The 13,730-nt window shown below is 37.9% G+C and overlaps 1 protein-coding gene across 1 annotated transcript; it reads right to left on the bottom strand.

The window, feature by feature from the left end:
* Positions 1-3,566: 3,566 nt before the first annotated feature.
* Positions 3,567-12,018, bottom strand: LOC143886654 (squamosa promoter-binding-like protein 4). The gene is made up of 2 exons (XM_077390704.1): positions 11,449-12,018; positions 3,567-4,075 (listed from the first exon to the last, which is right to left on the bottom strand). The coding sequence occupies exons 1-2, from the start codon at positions 11,736-11,738 to the stop codon at positions 3,826-3,828; spliced, it is 540 nt and encodes a 179-aa protein (XP_077246819.1). The 5' UTR covers positions 11,739-12,018; the 3' UTR covers positions 3,567-3,825.
* Between the last annotated feature and the right edge of the window lie 1,712 nt (positions 12,019-13,730).

Here is a 13,730-nt window from a genome sequence, read left to right as displayed (position 1 = left end):
CTCTGCAATGTCTCCCATCCATTTCTCTCCTCTCCCAACTACACCATGCAATCTCTTCTCTTTCCTATACTTAAGAATCCAATGTACCTGAAGGAAATCATTTTGTTGGGAAAGTTGCCTTGTTATCTTTCACATGAGAAGCCAAAACAGGAAACTCTCTTTCTTTAGTTTTTTTTTTTTTTATGAAAAAACCTTTCATATAAAACCCTTGTTTGAGACAACCAAGGGTATGGAAAAAGTCCTGTGGTGGCTTTGTGAAGTGCCCGATGAAAAGAGAAGGGAGGGATAGAAAGAGAGAAACGGGGAAAAGGAGAGAGAAGTACTTCGTCTTGCTTTTTTAGTTCTTGGGGTTCTTGTGTTCGGTCTTGGTTGAGAAGCAAGAAAAATAGTCGTGGTTTGCGAGTTTGGGTTAATCTAATGTAATCCTTGTAATTTTGTTCTCTCATAGAGGAAGATCATGCTCTTGCCTGTGGACATCTTGACCTAAACATGTAAAATCTCGGTGTTCATCTTGTGGTTTGTGTTTATTTTTACTTTTCCGTTGACTTTTCTACGATCAGATCAAATTTTGCCCACCGTATTTTCTCAACACATTTTAAAATTTCCCATAATATTTTTCGAGAAGTGATAAATCCGCCCCTTTTGATTACTTGGGACACTCAGCAGTAGTGTATCAATGACTGTAGATGGGCTGATGTACTTCACGTTAGAAGTATTCAATGGGACTCATTGCCACGTACACTGCTGTGGGTGTCCCAAGTAATCAAAAGAGGCGGATATATCACTTCCCTATTTTTTTTGGTTCAATCAAAGACGGAGCCCACTTTGTAATAGTCGGCTTGCTGCCCAATGAAGCATTTCTTAAAGTGCGTTGTGCAAATTTTTAGAACTTTAGCCAAGTTAGACTCAGATATCATCTTTTGTTTCAACTCTTATCAGTTCATGATTTTCTTATATTGTTTTCCCTTCATTACAGTTGGATTGAATCAAACCTTTTCCATGGGCAAGTCGTATCTATTAGGCTATGTTTGGCAGCCATGAAAGTTTTTTCCTTAAAATATTAGCTCATCAAGTGGTGGGAGAGGGGCAAGGTACGTGGGGGTGGGGGGAAGAGAGAGAGAGAGAGAGAGAGAGAGAGTGAGATGGTGGGAAGTGGCTATAAGGAAAACAACGGGGAAAAGAACAACTGTACTCAAATTAGAGTTTTTTGTTTTCCTTAATTTTTAGCCACTTCGCATCATCTCACACACTCATGTCCTCTCAATTCTCTTCCTCTCCCAGTCTCCCTTCCCCTCTCACTTAGGGGCCGTTTGGATACACAGATTATATAATCCAGCTTTTAGTTTGAAAATAGTGTAAAAGAGGGTTCATGATAAAGCTGTTGTATGTTGTCTTGACAACGTTTCTTGGATTTGAAGTAAGAAATCCAGGTTTTAGAAATCTCTCCCTCATCCTGAGATTTCTAAAACCTGAAAACATGGGACGATCGCCTGCTCTCTTGTTGTCGAAAAGAAGGGTGAGAAATCAGAAAACGACTGGTGGTCTCCTTTTTCTCTGTCTCCCGTTCATGATTTTGATGAAATCCAAGATTCTAAAATCTGTGTATCCAAATGGCCCGTTGGTAATCTAATTTTAGACGAAAAAAAAACTCATGGTTGCCAAAAATGGCCTTAGTATTGTATGCGCTCAATAGTCATTTTTGTTTGAATATTTAATTTGGATATATGATAATTTATTTTATTGTTTGCAGATATCATAATCTATTTTTTGTACCATAGGGATTAGTCCCGCCCTAAAATGGGGTTGGGATACCCCATGTCATAAAAAAAAATCTATGTTCGTGAATACTTTACAATTTATTAAGGGAAATGTTATCAGCACTACTATATTTTGATGAGGGCACTCCTCACTTTATTAAAACTACGGTATGGATAGCACCATAGGATGATCCAAACCGTCCATTAGATGGGCCACAACCTAAATAGGTTGTGCCCCAAAAATTATTTCCATAGGTTAATCCTAACTCTCCCATCTGAATGTTAGAGGGTTGAACCTAAACCTCTATAGATCGGAGGGCAAGCTAGCTGGGACCCATGTGATTGGGCAAGCTAGCTCACCAACAGTGTCCTCTATATATATATATATATATATGAGAAAACGGTTCCTACACATATGTGTAGATAAGTTATCTACACACTAGCTTAAAATACAGAGGGGGCCACATTATTTGGGTGATCCAAACCATTCATTTTTAAGGCCCTCACATAGAAAGGAATCCATAAAAAATCAGATCCATAGGATCATCCTAACCATTCGAACTGTGGAGGCAAAAAATGGACTAATTTGTGAAGGTTTAAAGACATCCATTTTACCTCCACAAATAGTAGGGTTGGGATGATCCTATGGATCTGATTTTTTGTAGACACCCTATCTATGTGAGGGCCTTTAAAATGGATGGCTTGGATCACCCAAACAATGTGGGCCTCCACTGTATTTTAAGCTAGTGTGTAGAGAACTCTCTACACATATGTGTAGGAACCGTTTTCTCTCTCTCTCCCTCTCTCTCTCTCTCTCTCTCTCTCTATATACATATATATATATATATATATATATATATATATATATATAATTTTATTTTATTTTTATATATTTTTTTTTTTTAAAAAAAATTACAATTTCTCGAAATTTCGACATTTGGTAAAGGCGAAATCCAAAATTTCGGACCGAAATTTAAAACCATGCTAGTAAGTGGCTGGTCGAGTCCTAAGCTGACTCAACCATGAAAGTTTTTTAACAATGTGACATGTAGCAAGGCAAAGAACATGCACCACTGATGGTGTATGCACTCATCATAATCATTGATGAGTGTCATTTTCCCTAAAACATTGTTTTTTTCTTTTTCTTTGAAATAATCAAACATCTCATTTATATATAGTGTATATATAGTGCAAGATTTGATTCAAACAAATGGTTTGAATCAAATGTATATATAATGTATATACATTAGAAATATGAGACTTTGTTTGAATCAAATGGTGGTAATCAAATCTTGTTTGAATCTTGATCGGGATCCGTTTGGATGCACCCAAAATATGGAAACATAAAAGTAAAAGCACACATTTTCCATTGGGAAATGATTTCAGCGCTCCAATGTTTTGATAAACAAACAAGCGCTCCAATGTTTGTCGTGTAGTATTTAAAGGGCTGTCAGAGGAATATTATGGTTCTCAAAAAGCTCTTAAAGCCCTTTAAATACTACACGACAAACATGAGAGCGCATGTTTATCAAAACATTGGAGCGCTGAAATCATTTTCCTTTCCATTTCCTAACATCATTTGTGGTTGTCATTTACAATTCACAGGGCAGTCCTTGTGGCTGTAAATTTTCCAAATGTAAGCCATTTTGTATTGTTTAACTTTCCGGTGAAAGCAAGAGAAGAGGGAAAGCAAAGAAATGGGAATCCATATTCCTTACATTCTATATTACGTGCATCCAAACGGATGTTTCGATGTGCGTGAAGATCTCTCTCTCCATTTGATGATCAGAAAGATCTGTCTTTTGAAGATGAGAAAAAGACCAGCTAGCTCTCTGCTAAAAATATCACTAGATTTCGCCAAAACCTTCAGGTAGAAGGCAATCTAAGCTTGGGTCAGCACCAACATCAAATGTCCAACATCTTACACGTCATTGTAATCCAAGAATTTTTAAACATGACATGCATAAATTTGATCCCTGCTACATCTCGATGAATGGTAAATGATATAGGCTATGCCATGATTAAGATATAGAGATATGTGGGAATGAATAGGAAGGCAGAAAGAGAATCACTTGATATGAAAATGCTTGAAATTAGGGTTCTTTGGGAGCACTATTTTTATCACTTCAGGTTGTTTCGTCCCTCCGAGGTGAGCTTTGGGTTTCAATGAGTTATCTTTCACCTTTAAAACAGCTGGTATCAGATCCGATTCATCTGTCTGTTGTTCAGTCAAGCTCTTCCTCCGGCGTTCATTGTGATCTGCCAACCGTTTACGGCAACTCCTTTTGGTATCATCAAACTGTGATAGTTCGTGGAATCTGCATCATAGATTCAAACCATGTAGTTATAAGAATTCGATAATGTGGGTAAACTTGATAGATAACAGTGGGCATCAAGGCAGATTAAGAAATTATTAGACGGATATTCCATGATCCCACATGATAGCCCTCTGGTCCTTTTTCCTGTCAAGGTAAGATTCCATCTATAATTCCCAATGTGATCCGACCCATCTTTTTTTCTTTATGATGATAAATCTCCAAATTAACCTAGTGGTTAGAGTATTGCTTTCACATGGCAAGAGTCATTGATTCAAATTCAATAGTAGGTAGAACTTATTAGATACTGGAGGCAAATGGTCCCTACAAAGTTTTTCTACCCATACTTGGACTTGATTTTTTTTTTCACTTTTGATTGCGTCAGATTACACTTGATTGTATCCAATTGGCAGAATCAAACTAAGGTGAATAAACATAACTTGTTTTGATTATTCTAGGCATGATATATATATACACTTTTGATTGCGTCAGATTACACTTGATTGTATCCAATTGGCAGAATCAAACTAAGGTGAATAAACATAACTTGTTTTGATTATTCTAGGCATGATATATATACACATTTGCATGCCTTACTATCAGTTTATGCATCTCTATATCTGTGTAGATGTTTGCTTGTATGTGTTGCATCCTGTGGAATGTGGATTGCTTAATAATTATGCTATTAGTGAAAAATACAGGGCACGCAAACACGACCAAACTAATAAAGAAGTTATATGACCCTTGTGCAAATGAAATATGTTCCCGAAATGTTTGTTTTAGAAACCTCGTATCAACAAATGTCTCTATCAAGGTGACATTTGTAAGGACTCCAAGATCCAGCTAATGTACCCAGAGGGAAAATAGCCTCTTTTGCATAGAAAAGGAAAGCTTACAGTAGAGTAAAAAAGTGAATTTGTAGGAGCCACAACTTAAAGACATACAGACTAGAAATTCTCCTATTCTTTTATAATTGGGAGTAATTTCTTCCTTTTTGCTGATTGACAACAGAGAATTTATTTTGCTTTCTCCCGCCTTGATTTTTTTCTTCTCTTTCCTGTTTTATTCACTGTATTGTTGTATTCTCTATCCTTTTCTTTCTCCCTTTCTGTATTTTGCTTTTGACCATCTCAGTCCTTTTTCTAATGAAATTTTTGACCATTCAAAAAATAAAAAAAGATAACAGTGAATTTATTGAAACAAACAAAGAAAAAATCACAAGACCAGCAGAGCTTTCCCAATACTAAAAACTGGCCCAAAAAACTCCCTCACTGGCCAGGGGTCAGCCAAACCACTGGCATCTCCCAGAACATGCAGAAAAGAAACATCAAACTCTATTGCACCATTCGTTTGAGATTATCATAACCAATGGTGAGCTCCCAAACCAATTATTTAACTCAAATTAAATTAATTTTGAGTCCAATAATCAGTTTGGGGACTAACCATCGGTTATGATAATCTAAAACGAACAGGGCCTAAAGTCAGGAATTTCTTGCCACAATTTACTTTATCTATGCTTAATAGACAGAATCAAGGCCTCTTTGAAGGCTTCAAATTTACTTTATCTCTAGCCACAATTTTGCAGTAACAATTCTTGAGGGCAGATATGATTCAAGTTCAAGCTTATAGAAATTTCTCTCAAATCAATGAAATTAGTTAATTTAGTTTTAACTTTCAATCATGGATAACCAACCCCGCTACCAATCTCTGCCAAGTGGCAAGTACTGACACACAGAAAGTAGGAGACATGCTTTGACGACTACATTTCCCATTTGAAACGCCATAAAAAGGAGCAGATCACTCAATCGCTCTAAGCACCCAAATGAACAACTTGGCAAAGGTATAAATCCTAGTTCATATGTTTGCTACTGTGGACAGAAGCAACAGGGAACCCTTATCCGATGTATAGAGATCAATAAAGAAAAATCCCCACGGATTGTATTAATCTCTGATTTCGTCTCTACTGTTGAAGAGTATGTGTATTTTGAGGGGTAATGTAGTCTTTGGACCATGTAGCCCTAAGTTGGGCCTATATATACATCCTATTACCTGGGAGAGCTCCTTAGTAGAGACTCATCATCTTCTCCCTCACTCTTCTTCTTCTCTTTCCTCTACCTTATCCATTCTAACATGGTATCAAAGCACAGATCCTAAAGGAAAGAGGAAGAAGAGTCCCTTGCGCTATCCCCACAAAACCCTAAATCTCTCTCTCTCTCCATATCTCTATCTCTCTCGGTCTCCCTCTGTGTGTGTTGTTTCTCATTAGAGGGAGATTGATTCTCTTCTCTCACGGAGTTTCCAGATCTTTTCTCTCTTCTTTGTTTTCATTTAATACAAAACTGCAAAATGAGTAGAAATCCCCAAGTTCTGATCGCAGCCTAGGGTTTATGGGTTTTATTGTTTGAGGTGATTCATACAAACCACAAGGTCTGTGTCATAGTATTTTCAGCATGTTCTAAGCCTTCTTTATGTCATGAAAAAATTGGCTAGGGTTTGAGTTGCCATCCACATTATTGTTAGTGGCTATATGCCCGGTCGTTAACGTTGCTTACGGCCTTGTTGTTGTTGGTGGCTATATGCCCGGTCGTTTGCGTTGCATTCGGCTTTGTTGTTGTTGGTGGCTATATGCCCGGTCGTTTGCGTTGCATTCAGCTTTGTTGTTGTTGGTGGCTATATGCCCGGTCGTTAGTGTTGCTTTCGGCCTTGTTGTTGTTGGTGGCTATATGCTCGGTCGTTAGCGTTGCTTTCAGCCTTGTTGTTTGCACTGCTTTCGACCTTGTTGTTGTTGGTGGCTATATGCCCGGTCGTTAGCGTTGCTTTCAGCCTTGTTGTTGTTGGTGGCTATATGCCCAGTCGTTTGCGTTGCTTTCGCCCTAGTTGTTGTTGGTGGCTACATACCCAATCGTTTGTGCTGCTTTCAGCCTTGTTGTTGTTTCCCATGCGACGTGCTGTGTGGCTGTCATTGGTTGTTGATGTGCGCCTCTTTGTTGAGTGCCATATTGGTTGGTTGTTGACCATTGATGTGGGATGATTTTATATCGTCCTGTTTGTTAGTTGGTTGTTGGTTCCTCTCACCTTTCTGGTCGTCAGGGTTCTTCTTCTTTTGGTGATGTGTCGTTTAGCTGATGTCTCCTCGTGATGCTTTGTCGTTGCTCGTGTGCGCGTCTTTGGTGTGCTTATTTTGTTTGATGGATCGTTATTGTTTCCCTACCGATGAGCCTATGTTTGATCGTTCTTCGTGTGCAGATTTGTTAGCCATGCTCTGATTCAGGGGGAGGCTCTGTGATGATCGCTCTGGAAGTAATGCTGATTCAGGAGGAGCTGTTATTTTTTGTGGCCGTTGATCATGTCGTTTTTATCGTTGTGGCAGTTCTCTCTCTCTTTTTCTTTTTTTGGTTATGTTTTTCACGATGTATTCACCACACCAGCTTAAGGGGGATTGTTGTACCACGATGGCGTGCATATGGCATTATTGTTTTTTGTTGGTGTATGGGCATTATAACTGTTTGTTGTTGAAGGGTATTGTAGTTTTCTTTGTAACAAGTTGGAGTGTGGAGTTGTATGGTATATACACTCCAGCTTGAGGGAGAGTGTTGAAGAGTATTTTGGTCTTTATGTGTATTTTGAGGGGTATTGTAGTCTTTGCACCATGTAGCCCTAAGTTGGGCCAATATATACATCATATTACAAGGGAGAGCACCTTAGTGGAGACTCATCATCTTCTCCCTCACTCTTCTTCATCATCTTCTCCCTCATTCTAACATCTACCAATGAAACTAGAAATTTTCCAGAGCACTCCCAAATCTTACTTTACCAGTTCCTTTCTTTGTTATCTTGTGTGCCTCGACTTGGAAAACAAATGATACCTTTTATTGACCTTGGGAGGAACTGTATGATATATTTTTTAACTGATGTCATCCTGTTAACAGAAAAAAAGGCTTGCTTGAACATTTTCCAAAAGGAAAAAAATTTAAAGAACATCTGGATTTTAAGAGTATTATTCACTTGGAGTATAAATAAAAGGCACATATAAAATATATAAGCTTAGCCCTGACAAATTTGTTGATTTCAGCATCATCTAGAAATTGCAGGTTGACTAAGTTTTGGTGATCATCAATCATAAAATCACAATTTCATGTTATGAATGACTATGATTAGTTTCAACAGAGACGAAGCACAATGGGAGTGGTAAACTTGTAATCATGTTTCCATGATGTTAGGATTTAGTATCCAAGAATAAAATGGTTGAGGACTTATATAAAGTGTTATGCGTTCACTAATATAGAAGACCATACAAATGAGAAAATTCATGAAGGAAAAGTTCAACAAACTATTTGTTCAAAGAAGGTCTGAAACAGAGGTTTCAAATAGAGGGAAGCTGAAAATGATAACAAAAGGCTGGAAAAAATAAAATGCGTGCTGATAATCTTTTGAACAGTGAGAATTTCCAAGCCCAACAACTCAACTCAACTAAGCCTTTGTCCCAAACTAGTTGGGGTAGGCTAATTTCCAAGCCCAACAAATAAGAAAAATCAAATTTTATCAGAAAATCAATAACAACAGGCGTCATGAAAACATGAAAACTTCTAGAAAATAATAAACACATAAAACATGGATTACACTGCTCAGATACCATGAAAGAATCTATATGAAGGAATAGATGAAATATGGATTCTACATAAAAACACATAAGCATTAATGAAAAGAAGCTCGATTACATGTCGAGGAACTCTTGGTGTAGAGATCCTAGGTGCTGACAATCACTACTTGGTTGTAGGGAATGGGAACCCAAACTCATTTATGTAGACGGCAACATGGGGTTACATAAAAATATTGGGAATGGGACCCTACCCAAACTCATTGACATAGATGGCAATCTGGGGTTACATAAAACTCCTAGGCAAGAGGAGACTAAACTTGTGACATATATCCCAAGTCAAGACCTGACACCAATTCAGTAAAAAGCTTCACAGAGAGGAAACCAAAACGTACACTGCATAATAAAAACCATACAAGTCAAGACCTGACTACAAAACCCATTTCCTTTGACTGATATAAGATTATGATGCCTAAAACTAATTTAGCCCAGTACCCAATAGCATTACATAATTCAGTAAAAAGCTTCACAGAGAGGAAACCAAAACATACACTGCATAATAAAAACCATACAAGTCAAGACCTGACTACAAAACCCATTTCTTTTTACTGATATAAGATTATGATGCCTAAAACTAATTTAGCCCAGTACCCAATAGCATTACATACCTAAAACCAAGCAAAACTCACATCCATCTCCCCAAATTTCATAACCAAAACCAGAGAACCAGAAATTTAGTAACGCACGCACGCGCGCACACACGCATATATAATCAAAATATATGTATCATTTGTACACTTGTACGGTGTTTAACGGCGATGAAAACTTTATTCACACGCTCTAAAGTTTTATGTTAAAAGGGGTCGATTTAAGATATATGGGGGTCGATTTATCACTGCCCTATATATATTATATGTATATGAGGAAAATATAAAAATAATACAAATCAAAGCTTCAACCATCATAAGATTTTAATTCCAATATTACTTGAACGTTATAGACTATTTACAAACTACAATAAGAAGACCAAGAATACATGCAATAACAACATCAACAAATAATGATGGTAATAACCCAGATCTCATTTCATCAGAAGCATAAAAATCAATAATCAGTTCCAAAACTCATCTCTTTTTAACTAACAGGTTCTTGTTATAATCAAACAAAAAAGTGAAAAACATATCATACTCACAATTAAAACGCCAAGATAAAAGAACAACAGTAAGCTTCCCACGACCAATTGGAAACATTCAGCAACATAAAAAAGATCCTTCATCTAAATCTTACATAATAATTACCCAATTACATTTCCATCTTGACCCTAATCCTCCCTTCTCCCAACTAGCCAGAGGGAGTGGAGCATTCCAGCTCCACCTTGAGTCTGTGAGTTCAGGTGGACAACATTTCAAAACAAGATTCAGACGGTGGATCATCTTTGAAATCACCAGATAGTAATCATTAATCATTATGCCTTATGCATTGAGGCAGGCTGTCAATAGATCATATATTCTTATATTGCAATTATGCTAGAGAGATTTGGTGTAAAATTCTTGGGAGATTTGGCTTCTCGTGGGTCTTTGCAGAGCGGTTGGTAGATCTCCTTAATAGTTGGATGTTTGATCCTTGGAGGAACAGGGGGAGGATATTATGGAGAGTAGAGTTGTTGGCCATCATATGGGTTACTTAGAAGGAAAGAAATGACAGAATCTTAAGAGGCTTGGTTAAAAGCCAGCATTACTTGTTTATAAAAATCATACCGCTTACCATTGCTTGGGTAATGATTTTTCTACTTTCAGGTTTATCTTGAGTACCGACTTATGGATATGCTGGAAAGAGATTTGCATCTCTGAAGAAAACAAGAATGCCTCCGCTCCTCAATGGTCCCCTCCCAATCAAGGTTTCATGAAGCTAAACTTCGATGGATTGAGTTTAAGTAATCTGGGTAGGAGGAGCTCCCGGGATGATAAGGAGATATCATGGATTCCAATGAGGCGAAATTGAGATCAGTCCCGCAAAGCATTAGGCTAAACAAGGAGAGGGAATTAAGCAGGTTGATCGTAGATGGAGACTCACTTGCCGTAATTAGATGGTTCAATGACAGCTATCGCCACCAAGGATTGAAATTTCGGTTTCGGCTTCGGCCTCAGCCGAAAACGAGATTTCGGTGGAAATTCCGGTTTCGGTTTTAAATTTTGGTCGCCAAAATCCGAAATTTCGGTCAAAATTTTGGTATTTCGTCCGAAATTTAAAGCCATGAACCCCACCCTTGGGGATTTGATTATATGGTAGACGAGATCCAGGATCAAGTAGTAGATTTTCGTGTCCGCTTTCAACATGTGCTGAGACACTCATGTGGACAGATTAGCCTAGGCAGGTGGGTAGAGAGGCTCTAGAATTTTTTATTTGCTCCCCTTGAGGGCGTTTATTGTTTTTTTGGTTGCTCTACTGTTTTTCCTTAATTTCTTTCTTCTTGTATTTTTAATAAAGATCATGTTACCATTAAAAATAATAATAATAATAATTACCTAATTGCACCCTCCACTCAAAAAATCAAACTCAAATAAAACTCCCCATAATTTAAACTCCAAAACCCAAAAAATTAGAACCAACACAAGCTTCTAAATCCCATGCCATTACAAACCCATTCAACAACTAACAACAACAACATAAAAAAGCCCCAAAACCCAGATCAAAACCCTCACAATACACAATCCAAAAACCCTAAAATCCAGGAAAATTTAGAAAAAAAACAAGTATAAGAAATAAAAATTGATCATACCTACTACACTGCTGGCAATACCTCTGATCAACACCGCCGACCAAAACTGTGGCCGCCTTCGCATGGCGCTCGCATACCTTGTGCCATTGATAGTACTTCTTCTCCCCTTTCAATTTGGCCTCACAATTTTCAACTTGACAGGCCACATTTGATAAGGCCATCCTCTTTTTCCATCCACCATGCTCAGAAGAACCCTTCATTTTCTTATCTTCATCTTTCTCTTCTTCTACTACTTCTACTTCTACTTCTTCCTCCTCTTCCTCTCTCTCACTCATAGGTCTCTTTGTCATTTCTGAAAAACCCAGAAAAAAACCCACCTCAAAAACAAATGGTTCTCTCAAAAGAATGAAAGTAGGGTTTTAGGGAGGACAGAAGAGGGCATGTTTGGAATTCTACAATTTGTGAGTACGAGAGAGAATTATGAGGGTTTGAAGGCCCACCTGAGCAAGGTCGTACCCAAACAGACCCCTTTTTTTCTCTCCTGTCCTCTTCTTCTCATTTCAAGTTTTTCTCTCTCTTCACTCTCCTTCACCATTCTGCAATTTTCTCAACATAGTATTCACATACACAATGGTATGGTATAAATCTGTGGTTGAACATTTGGTGTCAGCCCGTATATTCCATTATTTCTCTAAAAAGTGTTGTACGACTTACAGAATAGGATGATCCTAACCGTCCATTTGACTACAAAATTGCTTCCATAGAATAATCCTAGACCTCTGATCTGTAGAGGAATTGATGGGCCTACAACGGGCCACCCATTCGCAAAACGACGTGTGGTGGGGGTTAATAGAGTAATTATCTCCCTAAGGAAGGTTCTAGAGCAAATTCTATACAATCACAGGTTGACACCTGTCTTTAGGTAGAAGGGGTAATCTAATACTCTAGCCTTAACTATAATTAGCCTTTATGCTCTGTGTGGTTGCTGGGTTTTTTTTGTTCCCAGGATTTATGTGGCTAAAAGTTAAGTGGTCACATCAGCTTTTTCTTGCTGACATCAGCAAAATCTTGTCTTGAAAAGGGTGTTCTCTCTTTCTCTCTCTACCCTCTCTCTCCACTCATCATAATATCTTTCTCTAATTAATGCTTGTCCCCTCTTTTGTCTCTTACCTTTACCCACATAAATCCCAGGAAAAAAAAAAAAAAACTCGGCATCCAAACAGAGCATAAAGGATCAAAGGTAAGGTCCCATCCTGAAATTTACTATTCATAGCTTTACTTTCCTTATTTATTGTAGTCACTGTCACTCCATGTCGGTCGTGTGACCGTTTGCTACCTAGCGCAAGTCCACATTAGCTCTTCCTTAGCCGCATCGAAAGATCTCCAACTTTTTACATCAACATGAATCATTTCTATAGATTGATCCTAGTCCTTTGAACTAGAGAGGTGTTCATATATGTAGTTCCTCTACAGATAAGAGGTCTAGGATTATTCTATGGAAGTGATTTTTTTGGTCTGAACCTATTTACATTGTGGCCCATCAAATGGGCGGTTTGGATCATTCTATGGTCTATGCCGTACAGTACTTTTTGAAAACGGAGATGATAAATTCGCACCCCTTATACGATAATTCACACCCATTTTAACTCTGAAGCGACGTCAGAAAGCATTTTTCCTATATGAAGGAGCGTAGGTGGTATGGGGGCAGACTTAAACTCTTTTTTATGTCACTTCACATTAACAAGGGTGCAAATTATCCTACAGCGGGTGTGAATTTATCATCACCCTTTGGAAAACACCCCTGTTGGGATGCCAAGAATTTTGTAGAAAAGTTTGAAAAGGAAAAGTATTTCTAAATTTTCTTACTTTTCTTACATGCGAAAAAAAGATAATTGGAACCAATCCTATTCAAATTTTATTTAGAGGGACTTACAATTCATGATAATATCAGTCCAAATTAACTATAATCATATTATTTCCCTCTAAATCGTAGAAAGAAAAAACATTCCGAGGAAAAGTTTTTCCATCAGAAATGTGTTTCTTAAACTCAAAAAAAAGAAGAAGAACAAGAGTGCTAGGCCCACTCTCGCCCGCAAGATTCTCGTCTGTAATGATTAGAGCCGTTGATATGGTGGTCACCTACTTAATTGATGATCCTGATCCTCCATCACCATACGATGTGCCACGTGTGCTGTTTGATCTGAGCGTGAAAAGGGAAATTCTTGGTAGGAGAGTGAGTGTAGCACTTCCATCGCTGTGACTTGTGAAAGAAAATTTTAGAGAAACATTTTGGTTTCAGATGCTGACGCTTACGAGTTACGACACTCCCTGACGTACTCTCA

The sequence above is a fragment of the Tasmannia lanceolata genome, unplaced genomic scaffold (genome assembly GCF_043159265.1).
Source record: "Tasmannia lanceolata isolate RefF3 unplaced genomic scaffold, GAP_Taslan_0.1 ptg000011l, whole genome shotgun sequence".
Lineage (NCBI taxonomy): Eukaryota > Viridiplantae > Streptophyta > Magnoliopsida > Canellales > Winteraceae > Tasmannia > Tasmannia lanceolata.
The sequence above is the reverse complement of the archived record's forward strand: the minus strand, read 5'-3'. Positions and strand labels throughout refer to the sequence as shown.

Bases quoted from the DNA above. Each gene is read 5' to 3' on its own strand.
- LOC143886654 (XM_077390704.1), bottom strand. From the start codon at position 11,738: ATGACAAAGAGACCTATGAGTGAGAGAGAGGAAGAGGAGGAAGAAGTA. The intron at 4,076-11,448 runs GTATGATCAATT...TCTATGATGCAG, and splicing joins TATTGCCAGCAGTGTAGTAG to ATTCCACGAACTATCACAGT.